Source organism: Phyllostomus discolor, chromosome 11 (genome assembly GCF_004126475.2).
Source record: "Phyllostomus discolor isolate MPI-MPIP mPhyDis1 chromosome 11, mPhyDis1.pri.v3, whole genome shotgun sequence".
NCBI lineage: Eukaryota > Metazoa > Chordata > Mammalia > Chiroptera > Phyllostomidae > Phyllostomus > Phyllostomus discolor.
Window position 1 is genome coordinate 23,818,166 of NC_040913.2, and position 19,643 is coordinate 23,837,808.

The 19,643-nt window shown below is 37.2% G+C and overlaps 1 protein-coding gene across 2 annotated transcripts in view; it reads right to left on the reverse strand.

Annotated features, from left to right (window-relative positions):
• The window catches only part of PIBF1 (progesterone immunomodulatory binding factor 1), a 181,444-nt gene that overhangs the window by 51,366 nt on the left and 110,435 nt on the right, over positions 1–19,643 (reverse strand). For both annotated transcript variants that reach the window (XM_028526719.2, XM_036011297.1), the window contains one exon: positions 15,502–15,604. In XM_028526719.2, the coding sequence (XP_028382520.1) occupies positions 15,502–15,604 (103 nt within the window). The remainder of the gene's footprint in view (positions 1–15,501; positions 15,605–19,643) is intronic.

Sequence of the window (19,643 nt, forward strand, 5' to 3'; positions counted from 1 at the left end):
TATTTGGAAATTTGCTAAGCGAGGAGGTTTCAGGTTCTCTGACCACACATACACAAAAGGTCAAATACTATGTGAGGTGACAAATACGTTGATTAGCTTGACTGCAGTAATCATTTCATTGTGTGATATATATCAAATCATCATGTTGTCACCTTAAATACATATTTTATTAACAGTGTGCTGATTGCAGGGGGGAGGAGTATATAAGTTAAATGGAGATGGAAAAAATACAATTAAAAATAGATAAAATAATGAAAATGAAAATTCAAGCTGTAAAACATATAAAAACCCTCCAAGATGAAACACGAGAAACGTAAGAAAAAGACAGACTACTTGGAGTTTTAATTTGTCAAAATTAACTTTTGTGATCAAAAGACACTAGCAAGAAAGCAGAAGCAACACAGAATGAGAGAAAATATTTGATGTCATGTATCTGATAAGGGCCTAGCAGTTGGAATATACACAAAGAAGTTTTAAAACTCTACAACAAGAGACAGACACCCCAATTAAAAAATGGACAAAGGATGTGAATAGACATTTCTCCAAAGAAGATAAACAAACAGCCAATAAGCACACCAAACAATGCTCAACATTATCGGTTATAAAATTAATGCAAATCAAAATCACAATGAGATATTACTTCAGACTTGCTAGAATTAAAAAATACAAAGACAACCTTCCCCTCCCTCAAAATAAGCATTGGTGAGGACATGAAAAACTGAAACCCTTGACCTTGTTGGTAGGAACGTAAAATGGTGAAACTGCTATGGAAAACAGTTTTGTGGTTCCTCAAAAAGGTAAACACAGAATCATCATGTGACCTGGCAATTCCACTTCTTAGATATATGCCCATAAGAGCAGAAAACAGGTGTTCAGACAAAAACATTGCACACAAGTGCTCACAGCAGCACTATTCACAATAGCCGAATGACAGAAATAACCTGAACGTCCATCAGCTGATGAGCAGATAAACGAAATGTGATATGTCTGCACAATGGAATACTATTCAGTCTCAAATAGGAACTAAGTACTGATAGATGGCAGAACATGAGTGGACTTTGAACACATTATGTTAAGGGAAAGGAACCAGACACAAAAGATCACATATTGCATAATTCCATTTATATGAAAAATCGATGGGGACAGAAAGCACATTAGTGGTTGCCAGGGGCTGGAAGAAGAGGAGAGTGAGAAGTGACTACTTAATGGGAACAGGGTTTCCTTCTGGGTGACGAAAATGTTCTATAACTTGATAGTGATAATGGTTGTACATTATAAACATACCAAAAAGCCACTGAATTGTATTGTACAATTTAAAATGGTTAATCCTCATATGCATACAGTTCATTTGGCCTGAGGAATAGAACTGAGACATATATTTTAATCTTGACTTTTGTTAAGAAGAGTCAGATATGTAAAAACAAAAAGCAAATAACTAAAAAAAAGGTGACATAACTTTTTGGAATATACACAGAAGTGAAAAGAATTTATCACTAGCAGCCCTACTCTGTATTATTAAAAGAAGTAATATGATAGCAGATGGAAATTTGTATCTACACAAAGGAATAAAGAATACTAACCATGGCAACTATTTGGTTAAATATAATAGCTTTTCCTCATATTATTATATGTCTTTAAAAGATTATCAACTGTTTAAAGTAAATATAAGTAGCAATGTAGTGTGAGTTTTCTACAAGTGTAAGTAAAATATATCACAGCAGGAGCACAAAGACTGGGAGGGATAAATGGAAGGGTACTACTGCAATGATTTTATGCTAATATAAAGTGGTAAAATACCACACGGAACTAGATGGTGAGGGAGATATATATATATACACATACACACACACACACACACACACACATAATTTAAAGCAACCACAGTAATAACAAAAGGCTATAGCCAATAAGCCAACAATGAGATAAATGGTATGGTAAAATATTCAATTAACCCAAAAGAAGGCAGGAAAAAAAGAAGAGGCAGGATAAATAAAAAAACAAGGAGCAAGATAACAGATTTAAAAATAATCATATCAGTAGACATATTAAAATGTACATGTTCTGGAAACGCCAATTAAAAGTCTTATTTTGTCAGATTGAATAAAAAAGCATTTTCTAACTAGTATATGTTAATTGTAAGACAATTAGGCATGAACAGGTTAAAAGTTGAAGAGATGAAGCAAAAACATACCAAGTTAAACTAGTCAAAAGATGAGAAACTTTTACATTAAAAACTAAAAAATAAAACCCCAAAACCTAATACCCCTCACTCCCAAACAGACAAAAAACACTGCCAAAAGGAATTTACCATCTAAATAAGTGGAAAGATATACTGGATTCATGGATCAGAATATTCAATATTATTAAGGACCAGATTCTCCTCATTTCATTCACAGATTCCATGCAATCCCAATCAAAATCACAGCCAGGTTTTTTGTTTGTTTGTGTTGTTGTTGTTGTTGTAGAAGTGGTTATAGAATTCATATGGAAATACAAAAGACAGAATGACCAAAAAGCTTTGAACTTGAACAGAGATGGAGAACCAACACTATCTAATTTCAAGACATAATACAGCTACAGTAATCAAGACGGTGTGGTACTGACATAAAGACAAGGAGATAACTGGCACGGAACCGAGTCCAGAAACAGACTCTCACATACATGACACAACAGTGTTCGACAAGGATCTTTCAGCACATGATACTAGAACAATTTGGTTTCAACATGCAAATGAATGCATTTCAACCTGTATCTTGATATGTGTAAATTTTGCATGGTATAGAAAAATTAAATAAAAATGGATTATAGACTTAAAACTATGAAAGATCTAGAGGAACACATAAACAAAAACCTTGTGACACAGGGTTAAAAAAGATATTCTGGATACAACACCCAAAACATAATCCATAAAAGAATGAACTGATAAATTGGACTTGATAAAAAATCATGTCTTCAAAAAACATTATTAAGAGATGACAACACAGATGACAGAGTGGGAGACAATATTTGCAAATCACATATCTGCTAAGAGACTTCTATCTAAAATGTATAAATGATGCTCAAAACTCAATAATAAGAAAAACAATGTGATAAAATGTCAAAAAACTTGAACACTTCTTCCAATAAGAAAAACAGAGGGCAAAGAAGAGCATGAAAAGATGCTCAACATCATGAATCATTATGGAAATGAGAATTAAAACCGCAAGACACCCCTACAGATTCATGAGAATGGCTACAATGAAAAAGATTGACTAGGTCAAGTTTTTGCAAGGATGGAGAGAAACTAGAACATCCATAGGCTGATGGTGGAAATGTAAAATGCTACAAACATTTGCTAAACAGTTTGGAAGTTTCTTAAAACATTAAAGAGACACTCACTATATAATCCAGTTATTACTCCAAGGTAATTTATCCAAGATAAACAAAAGCATATATTCACACAAAGACTTGTACTTGATGATCATATCAGCTTTATTTATAAGTAAAACTGGAAACCATCCAAATGTCTATCAACAGATGAATGGATGAAAACCTCTTGTATATCTAATCCAAAAGTATCTAGAAACAAACGAAAATGAAGACAACACAACACAAAACTTGTGGGACACAGTGAAAGCAGTCCGGAGAGGGACGTTCACAGCATCACAGGATTACCCAACCATACATCTAAAAGAACTAGAGTAACAAGAACAAACTAGGCCCAGAGTGAGTAGAAGGAAGGAAATAATCAAGATTGGAGCAGATTTAAATGACATAGAAACTAAAGGAACAGTTCAAAGGATCAATGAATCCAGGAGCTGATTCTCTGAAAAGATAAATGAAATTGACAAACCTTTAACCAGACTCATCAAGAAAAAAGATAAACGACCCAAATACATAAAATCAGGAATGAAAGAGAAGAAATATCAACTGACATCACAGAAATACATGGATTATAAGAAATTACTATGAACAACTATATGCCAAGAAATTGGACAACCTGGGCAAAATAGATCAATTTCTAGAAATATACAATCTTCCAAAACTGAATCAGGAAGAAATAGAAAACCTGAATAAACCAACAACAACTAGTGAAATGGAAACAGTAATAAAAAAACTTCCGGCAAACAAAAGCTCTGGGCCAAACGGCTTCACAGGTGAATTTTACCAAACATTCAAAGAATAACTAATACCTATCCTCAAACTATTCCAACAAATTCAAGAAGAGGGAAGGCTCCCAAACTCTTTTTATGAGGCCAGTATTATCCTAATTCCAAAACAGGTAAAGACCCATTAAAGAAAGAAAATTATAGGCCATTATATCTGATAAACATAGATGCTAAAATCCTCAACAAAATATTAGCAAACAAGATCCAACAATACATTAAAAAGATCATACACCATGATCAAGCGGGATTTATTCCAGAGATGCCAGGATGATACAATATTCACAAATCAATAAACATGATACATCACATAAACAAAATGAAAGACAAAAATCGCATGATCCTATCAATACATGCAGAAAAAGCACCTGCTAAAATCCAGCACCCATTTATGACAAAAACACTCAGCAAAGTGGGACTAGAGGGAGCATACCTCAACATAGTAAAGGTCATATATGAAAAACCTACTGCCAACATCATACTCAGTGGGCAAAAATTACAACCATTTCCCTTAAGATTGGGAATAAGATGAGGGTATCTGTTTTCACCACTCTTATTCAACATATATAAAAAGCATGTAAAGCATATATAAGTTTAGGAAATGTAAACGCATCTAACAGTGACAAAATAGAAATGAGTGGTTATGTGGAGATCAGGCAGGGGGTTGTGGGGCAGGGACGTCAGGGTAGAGAGAGTCAAAGGAGCACAAGGAAACTTTGGGGAAAATGTGTGTGTTCATTATCTTCATTTTGGTGAGGCTTTCATGGGTATATATACACATGTGTCCAAACTTAGAATACTGTACATTTTAAATATGTGCAGTTTAGTGTATGCACATTATGCCTCAATAAAGCCGCTATAAAAGGAATATTTGTTTTCATTTTGAGTGCTTTTTAACAATTTCATTTTGGCTACTCATTTATGTATAATCTCAGACATATTCTGAATAGCATATAATAATAGCAATTCTAATAACAAAGTTTCACCTGTGTTTTATTCTCAAAAACTCCAAGTTGGTTTACATATTTACCCTGCTCAAGAAATACAGATCCTGAGAGAATTTCTTTGTTTTATTCACCATGTATATCATGAATAGTCCATTGTTATAGAGGCAATCTAATACAGGCATACCCAGAGATATTGCAAGTGTGGTTCCAGACCACCACAATAAAACAATTATTGCAATAAAGCAAGTTGCACAATTTTTTTTGTTTCCTAGTACATATAATGAAAGTTGTGTTTACATTATATTGTACTCCTTTACTAAAAAATGCCAAGGATCATCTGAGCCTTCAATGAGACATGATCTTTTTGCTGGTGGAGGGTCTTGTCTCAACGTTGGTGGCTGCTGACTCCTCCAGGTGGTGGGAGCTGAAGGCTGGGGTAGCTGGGACAATTTCTTAAAATAAGACAACAGTGAAGGTTGCCGCATCGATGAACTAACCCTTCCTTTTGAAAGGGATTTCTCTGTAGCATCCGATGCTGCTTGATAGCATTTTGCCCACAGAGGAACTTCCAAAATTGGAGTCAATCCTTTCAGATGCTGTTGCTTCTTTATCAACTAAACTTATGTAATATTTTTAGTCCTTTCTTGTCATTTCAACAATCTTCACAGCATCTTTAGCAGAAGTAGATTCCATTTCAAAACGTCAAATTACAACTAAACTATAGAACAACCAACATTCAGAACCATCCAAATTTGACCTGAATGGAAGTCTTACAACTAGGAAACTGAAGAAGAAACCACCTCAAGACTGGTAGGAGGGGCAGACACAGAACAAGCTGGTCCCACATCCATGTGTGGCAGGTAAACACCAGGAGGGATCTTTCAGGAACAAAGAGTTCCAGGCCTACACCAGGCTCCCCAGCTCAATGTTCCAGTGCCAGGAAGAGAAGTTCCTATAACTTCTGGCTGTAAAAACCAGTGAGGATTGAGGCTAAGGAAGGTGGAAGCTTCTACAGTCCCAGGCAGATCCTCTTAAAGGACCTACATATAGACTTACCCCGACTCACTCCCTCTGAGCTCTAGCTCGGGGGCAGCAGCTTGAAAGGCACCAGAGATATATGGGAAGGGACTGAACTGTTGAGCATGATGGTGAGAGCTGGAGGGACAGCTTTCTCCCAGACAGAAGTGCTAGCAGAGGCCATTGCTCCTTTGATGAACCCTACTACCACAGAGCTGGCAGGCGAATGCCATATTAGAGACTCCATCAACCTGGCTCACACAGTTCACTCCACCCTGGTCATTCCCTGAGGCCCTTCCCCAGCCAATTTTCAGGCCTGCCCATGCTGTTTCCAGTGGCTTTCCCATATCAATGCCTTGACTTGGTTCATAACTTAGATCTTTAAAAATTCTCTCAAAAAAGCAGCATCTGGCCTCCACGCATGCCCTAGCTCTGGCTAAGTGGCCCTGCACCCTGTACTAGCAGTAGTCAGCCTTGATTCACAGCTCGGCCTCACCTGGGTACCTCCAAGCCCAGCACAAGCGGCAGCCATTTGCAGATCATTTTGTAGTTTATGCCAGGTGGCCCTGGGCAGATCACAGGTGGTGCCTGACTTCGGCCTGTACCTCCCAGGAGGCCCAGAGCCAGCACACCCAGTGGATAGCTTCAGACCACATTGAAGCACCACCAAACAACCACCTCCACAAGTGACACACTCAAGGGGCAGACTCAACGGGCATCAGAGCCCTGGTAAAGTAAGTCCTGCTCTTTTGGGTAGATCCCTGCACAGCTGATCCTCCATGGTGATTGGAAGTGGGCGGTCAGTGGTCACAGCCAGTTCCTGCAGCTGATTGGCCTGGGTAAATCCCTCCCAGTGAGATGCCAACAGCAGTCAAGGCTCAACCACAACAGAAAGGTGTACATCCCACAAGGGGAGGGGGTGTGCACTTTGAGTGCCCAGCTTGGGCAATCAGGAAAGCTGTGCCACTGGACCCTACAGAACACCTACTACATTAGACAACTCTACCAAGCAAGTGAGATGCAGCAGCTTTACCTAATACAAAGAAACACCGGAAGGCTACAAAAATGACAAGACAAAGAAACAGGTCCCAAATGAAAGAACAGAACAAAAATCCAGGAAAAGAACTTAATAGAATAGAGACAAGCAATCTACTAGATGCAGAGTTCAAAATACTGTTTATAAGGATGCTCAATGAATTTAGTGAAAACCTCAACAACATAATAAATAATCAGTCAGAAATAAAGGACAGTTATTGAAATGAAGATTAACTTACAGGGAATCAACAGTATGGTGGATGAAGCCAAGAATCAAATCAGCAATTTGAAATATAAGGAAGCAAAAAACACCCAAGCAGAACAGCAAGAAGAAAAAAAGAATCCAAAAAAACAAGGAGAGTATAAGGAGCCTCTGGCACAATTTCAAGTGTACCACCACTTGCATCATAGGTGTGCCAGAAGGAGAACAGAGAAAGAAATTCAAAACCTGTTTGAAAAAATCACAGAAAACTTCCCTAACCTGGTAAAGGAAAGAGACATTAAGTGCAGGAAGCACAGAAAGTCCCAAACAAGATGAACACAAAGATGCCCACACCAAAGCACATCACAATTAAAATGCCAAAGGGTAAATACAAAGACTCTTAAAAACAGCAAGAGGACTTCCGGCAAGATGGAGGAATAGGTGGACGCACCGTACCTCCTCGTACAACCAAGATTAGAAAACCAATAATTTACAACAATAATTTACTATCAGAATAACACCCAGATCCGGCAGAGGATTTATCTGAATGGAAGTCGGGCAGCCAAGAAGTTGAAGTAGACGCGTTCATCCGGACTGGTAGGAGAAGACGAGCTGGCGGGCGCGGGGCTGGCTCGGGTCGGCGGCGTGGGGAGGTCGGGGGAAGGGTTGGTGTGAAATCGGCGCAACAGCCATCCGGGGGCGCAAGAGCGCAGCGGTGATCCCTGAGTACGCAAGCTGCAGCTGGCAGACCCAGAGGGGTAGCGATTGTGGACCAGGGCAGAACTCGCGGCCCAGAAGCCCAGACAAGGGTCTGAGTCCAGGGGAACGGAACTACCGCCATTGTTTTCTCCCGCCCCACTCCTGCCCCACCCCCACATATAACGTCACAATCTAGTGACTGGGGTGGCCAGCCCCGGTGAGCACCTAAGGCTCCGCCCCCCACCGTAACAAGAGCAACCAGACCGGAAAAAAAAAAAAAAAAAAGGAGAGACAGGGGAAAAAAAAACCCATGTTTTCAACAGAGCAGATCAGTCCCCCAGGACTCATCCTTTTGAGCGACCAAGAATTAGCCAATCTATCAGATGCACAGTTCAAAACACTGGTGATCAGAAAGCTCACGGAACTGGTGGATTTTGGACGAAATTTAGATGAAAGAATGCAGATTACCATAAAACAGATGCAGGAAGACACGCGGAGGAGAGCCAATAGTGAAAGGAAGGAATATGAGTCTCAAAACAATACAGTGGACCAGAAGGAAGATAGAATCAACCAAGCAGGAAAGCATGATGAAATAAGAATTCAAAAAATTGAGGAAAAGATTAAGAGCATCCAAGACACCTTTAAACATTCCAATATCCGAATTATAGGGGTACCAGAATCGGAAGGGGAAAAGCAACAGATTGAGTATTTGAACAAATAATAAAGGAGAACTTCCCCAATCTGGCAAAGGGAACAGTCTTCCAAGAAATCCAAGAAGCTCAGAGAGCCCCAAAGAAGTTGGACCCAAGAAGAAACACACCAAGGCACATCATAATTACATTAGCCAAGGTAAAAATGAAGGAGAGAATCCTAGAAGCAGCAAGAGGTAAGGGGACAGTCACCTACAAAGGAGTTCCCATCAGACTGTCAGCTGATTTCTCCAAAGAGACCTTGCAGGCAAGAAGGGGCTGGAAAGAAATATTCCAAGTCATGAAAGACAAGGACCTACATCCCAGATTGCTCTATCCAGCAAAGCTCTCATTTAGAATGGAAGGGCAGATAAAGTGCTTCTCAGATAAGGTCAAGTTAAAGGAGTTCATCATCACCAAGCCCTTATTTTATGAAATGCTAAAGGGACTTATCTAAGAAAAGAAGATAAAGAAAAGGCATGTATAGTAAAAGGACAGCAAACTCACAAATATCAACAACCACACCTAAAGCAAAACCAAAAGAAACTAAGTAAACAATTAGAACAGGAACAGAACCACAGAAATGGAGGGCACATGGAGGGTTAGCAGCAGGGGGGTGGGAGGAGGAGAGAGGGGGAAAAGGTATAGAGAATAAGTAGCATAGAATGTAGGTTGAAAATAGATAGGGGGAGGGCAAGAATAGTACAGGAAATGTAGAAACTAAAGAACTCATAAGTATGACACATGGACATGAACTAAAGGGGGAAATGTGGGTGGGAGGGGGGTACAGGGTGGAGGGGAGAGAAGGGGGGAAATGGGACAACTGTAATAGCATAATCAATAAAATATATTAAAAAAAAAAAACAGCAAGAGAAAAGCCATTGGTTACCCACATGGGAGCTCCCATAAGACTGTCAGCTGACTTCTCAACAGAAACTTTGTAGGCCAGAAGGGATTGGCAAGAAATATTGAAAGTGATGAAAAACAAGGACCTAGAATAATCAAGATTATTCTACCCACCAAAGCTATCATTTAGAATCAAAGGTCAGATAATGAACTTCATAGACAAGAAAAATATAAAGAATTTTATTACCACCTAACAGTATTATGTGAAATGTTAAAGTGTCTTCTTTAAGAAGAAATTGAAGATAAAAAATATGAATAATAAAATAGCAATAAATACAAATCTATCAATGATTAAATCTAAAAACCAAAATATATGAACAAGCAGAACAGAAAAAGAATCATAGATACAGAAAGCATTTTGTCGGTTGACAGATGGGAGGTGGATTAGGGGGATGGGCAAAAAATGTTAAGGGATTAAGAAGTATAAACTGGTTGTTACAGAATAGTCTTGGGGATGTAAAGTACCACATAGGGAGTATAGTCAATAACAGTTTTATCACAATGTATGGTATGAGATGGTTATGCGATTTATTGGAATAATCACTTACTCAGTTATGTAATGTCTAATCACTGGGGGGGTACATTTGAAACTAATGTAGTAACGTATGTCAACTGTACTTGAAAATAAAAAATGATAAAAAAGTAGATTCCATCCCCAGAAACCACTGTTCTTGCTCATCCAGAAGGAGCAACGCCTCATCTCTTCAAGTTTTGTCACAGGATTGCAGCAATCCACTCACATCTTCAGGTGCCACTTCTAATTCTAGTTTTCTAGCTTTTTCCACCACATTAGCAGTTATTTCCTCCACTGACATCTTGGAATCTCTCATTCAAGAAAGTTGGAATCTACTTCTGCCAAACTGCAGTAATATTGATATTTTGACCTCTTCCCATGAATCACGGATGTTCTTAATGGCATCTAGAATGGTAAATCCTTTCCCAAAGGTTTTCAACTTACTCTGCCCAGGTCCATCAGAGGAAACACTATCTATGGCAGTTAAAGCCTTATGAAAAGTATTTCTTAAATAAGAAAACTTGAAAGTCAAAATTACTCCCTGCAGAATGGACGTTGTGTTCACAGGCATGAACACAACAATGATCTAATTGTATATACCTCCATCAGAGCTCTTGGTTATCTAGGTACATTGTCAATAGCAGTAATATTTTGAAAGGAATCTTTTTTTCTTGAGCAGTAAGTCTCAACAGTGGGCTTAAAATATTGGGCTTAAACCATGTAGTAAACAGATGTGCTGTCATCCAGGCTTTGATGTTCCATTTATAGAACACAGACAGAGGACATTCAGCATAATTATTAAGGGTCCTAGTATTTCTGGAATGGTAAATGAGCACTGGCTTCATCTCAAAGTCTCCAGCTGCATTAGCCCCTGTCCTTTAGTCAGCCTGTCCTTTGAAGCTAGCCATTGACTTCTTCCTAGCTGTGAACACCCTAGATGGCCGTTTCAATTTTAGTATAGCCAGTTATTAGTTATTGCATAGCTCTTCTGGATAATTCACGAGGTCTGTCCAGAAACTATCCAGCCAGATTATAAGGAAAATAGAGACATTTATTGACAAATATAGAGGAAACATTGTACATAGGGCAATGGTACCTCAGTCCCCTTCAAAGTAGGCACCTTGGGACCTCACACAGTTCTGCAAATTACCATCAGCTGCCGCATTATGTTTCCCTCAATGTCACTGATGGTCTGAAATCTCTTCCCTTTCAAAGGTGATTTTAGTTTTGGGAAAAGCCAGAAGTCACAGGGCGCCAAGTCTGAGCTGCAGGGTGGCTGAGTCACTTGAGTGATTTGATGTTTTGCCAAAAAACACTTGCACGAGATGTGATACATTAGTGGGCACACTGTTGTGATGAAGCTGCCACTCATCAGTTGCCCAGAGCTGTGGCCTTCTGAATCATCCAAATAGTTTCTGTGGGAGAATGTACAAGCCTAACGCAAAATGTGATGCAGATTCATTGCTCTTCTCACTTAGTCATTTTGAATGTGATGGCCACACAGTACACACGCTCACTCAATAGCGTCTACCACCCCCACTGACTAGTACAGTGAAGTAGTCATTGTTCATGCACGGACATTCCAGCCCACTCTCCTTGGCTGCCAGGTTACTCAATGTTACGCAAACCATTCTTGTTATACTGACATGTTGGACTTTTTCTGGACAGACCTTGTACTCTAGCTTCTATATCAGCACTTGCTGCTTCACCTTCCACCTTTATATTAAGATGTCTTCTTTCCTTAAACCTCATGAAGCAACCTTCGTAGCTTCAAACTTTTCTTCTGCAGTTTCCTTACGTCTCTCAGCCTTCACAAAATTCAAGAGAATTAGGGCCTTGCTCTGGATTAGGCTTTGGTTTAAGGCACTATTGCGGCTGCTTTGATCTATTGAAAGCACTGAAACTTTATCCATATCCACAGTAGGCAGTTTCATTGTCTTACCATTTGCGTCTTCGCCAAGTGCACTTTTAATTTGCTTCAAGAACTTTTCCTTTGCATTTACAACTTGGCTAACTTGTCACAAGAGACCTGGCTTCTAGTCTAGTTTTCTTGGCTTATGATATTCCTTCCTGAGTAAGCTTAATTATTGCTAGCTTTTGATTGAAAGCAAGATACCTGTGATTCTTCCTTTCACTTGAACACTTGGAGGCCATTCTAGGGTTAACAATAGGCCAAATTCAATATTGTAGTGTCTCAGGGAGTTGGAAGGCCCTGAGGATATAAGGGAATGGCCACTCGGTGGAGCAGTCAGAACACACATGATTATCAGTTAGGTTCATTGTCTTATTTGGATGTAATTCATGGAGCTCCAAAACAATTACAATAGTAACATCAAAGGCCACTGATCACTGATCACCAAATACAACAATACAACAAATACAACAATAATCAAAGAAGTTCAAACATTACCAAAATGTGACACAGAGACAAAGTGAGCAAATGCTGTTGAAAAAAATACCAATAGATTTGCTCAATGCAGATGTCACAAACCTTCAATTTGTAAAAAACACAGTATCTGTTAAGTATAAAGGCAAAATGTGATAAAAGGAGCTATGTCTGTAACATAATTTTTGTGGGCTAGAAAAGAGCAAAATGTATGGAATATTTCAAATCGTAACACTTTATTTTCTATCTTAAGGGAAATTATATACTCAGTATAAACCTTTTAATATAGGTTTACTGATTCTTTTTCCACATGTCTTACAAAAAGTTTCAAATATACACAAAAGTATGTAACTGAATAATAACTACAGGTATCCATCACCCAGCTTTGAACACTATCTACATTTTGAGTTTTTTGTTTCACCTATTGAGCCCTCTTCCCCTCTCTCTCTCATGGACTATTTTATAGCAAATTGCACATGTCATACCATTTCATATCACAAATATTTCAATATTTAAGTCTTTTTCTCAATATCAGATAACAGTTTTTTAAAAAATGTTTCATGTAAAGTTAGCTATCATTACAATTTAATTTAACTCCTTAATTTAATTTCCCCCTACAATTTGTGTAGGAGTGTGTACCCATTTAGAAATTACTATTTAAATTAACTGAAGTGCTCCAGGGTGGTTTTTAAAAAAATGTTTTTTAGCTCAAATATCTCATTTCATTTTTTATTGTATTTTTTCCATTACCATTTAACCCTCTTACACTCCCTCCCCCCTGCAATTGCCACACTGTTGTCCATGTCCATGATTTTTTTTTTACTTTTTGCTTGATGCTTACTTGAGGGCAATTTTTCACTGCTTTGAGAGAGAAGGAAGGAAGAGAGGGAGGGACAGGGAGAAACTGCAACTGGTTGTCTTCCGTATGCTCTAGGGTGGGAGTTGTTTTGCACCTGGACTGGGACTGAACCTACAACCCAGGTATGTTCCCCAGCGGGAATTGAACCCACAAGCATTCAGCTAGGGAATGACGCTCCAATCAACTGAGCCACACTGGCCAGGGCCATGGCGGTTTTTTAAAAAAGTAATATACTGATATAATATAAGTTCATATGCATTTCAGTATTTGACTTTTTAAGAAATATTTGGTAGGTTATTCTGAAATTAAAACAAAGACAAGGGATCTATAATATAATAGGAAACAGAAGTTCATTTGCTATTTTAGTTATTTATTTACATATCCTTCCATGGTTTCACCCTGCAGCGTGCTGCAGCTGGTCTGTAGTTTTTAAGAGCTGACTGGTAAATTTTTAGGAATTTTGTGAGCTGGTTGTTAAATACCACCTTTGTTAAAACTTCATTGAGATTTAAAATAAATAAGTTTTATTGAAAAAGAAACAAATAATGAAAAATTCATCAATTTTTAATTATTTTACTATAGTTTACTATTATCTATGCCCTTGTGTTTACAGGTGTCTCTTGTATTTGTGGTGTAGTTTTGGTGTATTTTTGGTGGAAGCACTATGCAATGGGATGCCCCTGAGCATCTTTTCTCTACTTCGTGCTCCTGAGCATTACGTTGGCAGCTTGAAGTTAGGCATGGTTGGAATATTTTTCCCACAGAAGCAAACGTTACAAATCAGAACCATCCCTCACACCCCTGCCTAGAAAGCTGGTTGTTCACCTTTGCAAGCACAACCCTGCTTCCATCCTGAGCATTAATTACGTGTCAGGCACTGCGGTATTATAAAAGATTTCCGCTTCTCCAAAATTTGAGCATAAAGTTCCTCCTAATGTTCTAATATTAATAGCACGTTAATAGAGGGCAGTATAAAGACAAATGTGAAAGGCATGTCCTTAAAGGAAACAGATGAAGAATATATGGTATGTATTAATACTTTTAATATATAACTTTAAAAGGAAAATGAGGGAAGTGCCTTTTATGGTTTTAATTATTTTATTATTTGAATTTCAGCAGTACAGAACAATGTTAATTAGATGCTACTTAAGTAATAAGAGGACTGAACATACCATGTAAAACCTATATACAAACCTTGAACAACAATGGTTTGATGTGCAGGTTCACTTGTCTGCAATTTTTTTTCAGTGAACATGCAGTGAGCCCTCCTTATCCCTGAGTTCTGTATCCCTGGATTTCCCATCCCCGCTTGGGAATCGACTGTTCCAAGGGGCAACTGCATGCATTGTTCTATGCCATTTTATACGGGGGACTTGAGCATCTGTGGATTTTGGTGTCTGTGTGTGGGGAGGGGGCAGTGGGGGGTGGTTTAGGGAGTCCTATAACCAATTCCTAGCACTTACTGAGGGACAACTATCTATAGAAAAGTTTGAGGGGTCAAAAGTCACATGAGGATTTCCCACTGTGGGAAGGGGGGTGTCTGTATTCCTAACCCCTGCGTTGTTCAAGGTTCAATGGTATATTCTTTAAATAATACAATAGAAGGCTAAGGAAAATAAAAAATATAAAATCTGATTTTAAAATATAATTTGGGAACTATCATATATCAAAGAATGTGAGAGCTTAAGTGTATGCCACGTTAAGTGTGTTTAGTAGATATGTGATTATTTTTTCATCAAATGAGTCAAAAAGCAAATCTATTGCAACATTTTAAAAATGAGGCTTTAGTTAAAAACTTAAAATGCTACTAAAATTTGTTAAACTTGTTTTGCCAGTTGATGTTCCCAGAAATCAGAGCTCGGTCTGTCTAGCCTGCATTTATATTTAGTCTGGGCATTTAATCTCTCTTTTGATCTTCCTTTTGTCATATACTGTAAGTTGTTTCATAAGGCTTTAACATTAAGTTAGTTTCGTAAATTATAAAATCATTTGGTGCTACCGAACAGCTTTTTTAAAAACTGCTCATAAAATACACAAAGCAGTAACAAAGAACTAAGATGAACATTGTGATTCATTATATGCGTTTTTTTAAAGTTATTTACCTCTTGTGAAAGCTGTGTTACTTGGCCCTTTTGGTGCTCCAGGTCTTTTAAAACTGATGAGTTTTGTTTTTCTAACTGAAGTACTCTTCTTGCTAAGTGGACACTAGGCAAATGAAATAAAAAAATTAATATTAGAAAAGGGGAAAGCGATCTCAAATAGTCAAAATGTGTTTGCTTGAAAATTGATTTACCATTTCCTAATAATACTTACATATTAACAGAAGAAATATGTAGCAAAGACTATTTGCAGATGTCAACAGTAAAGACCAATATCCCAACAATTAGAATTTTGAAAGTAACATTAAAATCTCCATAATCACATAATTGTGATATATTGATTAGAACAGTAATGGTTTCTACCTTTGTTACATTATGATGCTTGGTTGAAAAGACTACAAGACAGCAATTTACAGCTTTACTCCATTTTTACAAAAATTTCCCATTTATGAACAAATCAAGCAATTAGTTGAAACAGTAATAAACTGCACTTTGAAAATAATCTGTTTACTTCAGACAACATGATGCATTTTCTAATACAAAACAATAGATTTTCTATTGAAACTATAGGTGGAAAAGATGTATAAAAAGTGAAAATGTCTATTGTACTGAGTGTAACCTTAAATTTAGGTTATCTTAAGAATTTAAAATCACATTAAATATGAAATTTCCTAATTCCATTTTAAGAGACATGATTAAAAACAAACTGCAGCTATAAAATAATTTCTCCTAACTACTGAGGGGACAGGGAGTGGTATAATTCTTTTAATAACTGCTAGTTATGTTTAGAAGATACATTGCTCCAAAGCCCTCCCTGTAGTTCCAAACACTTACAAATTTCATATGTATCACATTTCCATTTGCTGTGAGTTGACCGAGTGATACCTCACTTGCAAAATCTCTTGGAATCCAATAAGACAGGATGTTTTACCACAAAGAGAAGTACAATATTTTCTTTCTAAATAAAACTATAGGACAAAAACAATTCCATTTTCTAACATAAGATAAAGGAATGCAGACAAAACTCTGAAAATAATGTTAAATATCTTCTTACACATCTATTTCTAAGAATTTTTTTTGTTTTCCCAAACAAAAATGATGAACTCTGGTAAAAGCTTATAAAGTGCATTAGGTAGCTTCAAATGGCATATGATTTTGCCTTAATAATCAGCTGAAGTTAGAGATGGAAAAGACACAGTCCCTGTTTTTTTTTTTTTTTTTTTTTTAAGATTTTATTTATTTATTTTTAGAGAGAGGGGAAGGGAAGGAGGAAGAGAGGGAGAGAAACATCAATGTGTGGTTGCCTCTCACGTGGCCCCCCTGGGGGCCTGGCCTGCAACCCAGGCATGTGCCCCGACTGGGAGTTGAACTAGCGACCCTTTAGTTCGCAGCCCATGCTGAATCCACTGAGCTACACCAGCCAGGGCCACAGTCCCTGTTTTTTGACAATCGTTTTTTACAAAATATATCTTTTTTGATGTAAAATTTTATTTATATGTAATTTATATACCATGAAGTCCACTCATTTAAAGTGTACAACTCAATGGTGTTTTGTTTATTTATAGAGTTGTTCAACTATCATTATGACCTCACTGTAGAACACTTACTAGGCACAAAGAAAATCTGTACTCATTAGTGTCCTTCCCCATCTTCCCCGCACAGACCTAGGGAACCACTTTCTTTGCTTACAGATTTTTGTAAGATGTTTACAGTTTTTGGATAGCCCATTTCCCACCTCCTAATCTAAAATATACCGAGTTCTCTCAGATTTGAGCCAAAAATAAGATCTCTACAAATAAAATAAGTATTAATGGTAATTTTATATTAAATTTACATTTTAAATCTTTTGATTATATAAAATGTTTGCAAATATCTGTATTTAATACCATTAACTTTGTGTTTTTTAGGTTAACTTAAAAATCTTGACATTATCTTCATATTTTTCTTCTCTCTCATCCTTTACATATGGTCAGAATAAGTCTTTTCATGTTTCTGTCTCCCATAAAATTCAGCATTAGGGTCTTTTTGTACATAGTAATTTCCCAATAAATGCACATCGAAGGCATAAGCAGACCACACTTATGTAATGCTCAGCACAGAAAAAATGAGTACCATCAAATGCTGTTGCACAGGATCAGTTACAGATTAGATGAAATGTAAGAAAAAGGGACACAAGAAGACAATGAAATGCAAAGGTCATCCATTACCTACATTCTGAAGAAGACAATGACTTGAAGACATCAAGTTTAAAAATATAAGGTAGCTCATAGTGTTTGAATGCCTTTTGGTTTGTTTGGAAACTGCATAATGTTCTTATGCAAATATGGTGTGATACCACTTAACAATGTAAAATATTATATGGCAAACACACACAATTCAATTAATTCTTTTTTTTAAGTCCTCACCCCAGGACGTGCTAATTGATTTTAGAGAGAGAAGAGAAAGGGAGAAAAATATTGATGTGAGAGAGAAACATTGACTGGTTACCTCTTGTCCTTGCCCTGACTGGGGACCAAACCCACAACCTAGGTATTTGCCCTGAGCAGCAATCAAACCAGAGACCTTTCAGTTTTCCATTTACCAGATGACGCTTTAACTGAGCCACACCGGCCAGGGTTGAAGAAATTCTTGGTATACTGGTGCTGAAGTCCTAACATTGGGGCTACCTTCTTCTGCTAAGAATGTCTGTGATTTTGATTAGAGGATTCTGAATGAGAAAAATCAACTGTAAATATTAGGATGATATCTTAGGGTATTTTGAATTGGCTCATAAAAGTGCTCTGTAGTCTTCTGATTCCTAGCAATATAGTACTATTTTACTGAGAAAAACATTCTAGGAACTGGTGCTGTGAGGAATGATTGGACTATTATTATGAAAGCTGATGTCATTTATGATGCATAATTGTTATAATAGGAAAGACACTGTGGTATAACTCATCTCCAATTAATCCACTGATCATGTTTTAAAAATTCATTTCTAAGTCAGTTATAAGGAGAGCAGAACACAACTCATGGATATATCAGAAATCATTTTAAGGTCTCAGGTTGCTCTGAATGACCCATTTAACTCATGATGTTGTAAGGGGAAAAAAAGGAAACAAGAATAAGAAAAAAACATATATTTTCTTCTTTAAAAATATATATATTTAAGCATATAGAACCTATAGAAAAAAACAAGAAGTATAATTTTTCATCATTATAATACTGCAATTAAACAAAAATGGTAAAAAGCAAATTAGCAATTTTTCCTTGATCATGAATATCAATGATTGTGGAAAAGCAGGTTGAAGTAGAAGAAACATTCATTAATTAATTCAATAAGGTATTCACGAGCACTTCCTTTTAACAATCCTTTATTAAATGCCTACAATCTATATAGCTACTGGGAATACACACTTTCTACCCACAGGGTGTAACACTGTACTGAGACAGTTAGGCAAATAAAAAAAAAATTATTGTAGTATGCTAAATACTATGGAAGGGTACACAGGAATGAACACTAATACTGATCAGTCTGGTAAGGAAGCAGAGAAATAGCATCCTTGGTAGAAGGAAAAGCACCAGTAAAGGACGATCTGCTGGAGAAAACTGTAAGCAGTATGCTATTGATGGATAACACATACGGTGTGCAGTGAGGGTTGCAGCTAGAGAGATACAGGCAGGGCGATGTGATGAAAGGCTTTGTATGACAAACTGAGTTCAAATTCATCCTCAAGTTGGTTAGGCATGACATGATTGGATCTGCACTTGAAAGAGTCCTCTTTCAAAATTGTGGAGGATGACTCAGAGAAGGAAGAAGATGAGTCAATTAGAAGGGTTAAGGTTGTAGTTTGGACCAGTGGTCTCCAAAAGTAGTTATGTGCAAAATAATCTGTTGGCGTGTGGGAGATACTATTTACATTTATTTTAATATTATGTATCTTTAAGTTTTGATTTTCTGTATAGTTTCACATTATAATGTGTAATGTATTAGTCATGATAATACATGTATGTAATCTATAAATAAATATAAATACATGTATATTGGTGGGTACATGATCATTTTTTTTCAATGGGGATTCATATCAAAAGGTTTAGAAACCAGTGGTCTAGGCCAGTTTTGTCCAAAAGAAATATAATGTAATCCACACATGTAATATAAAGTT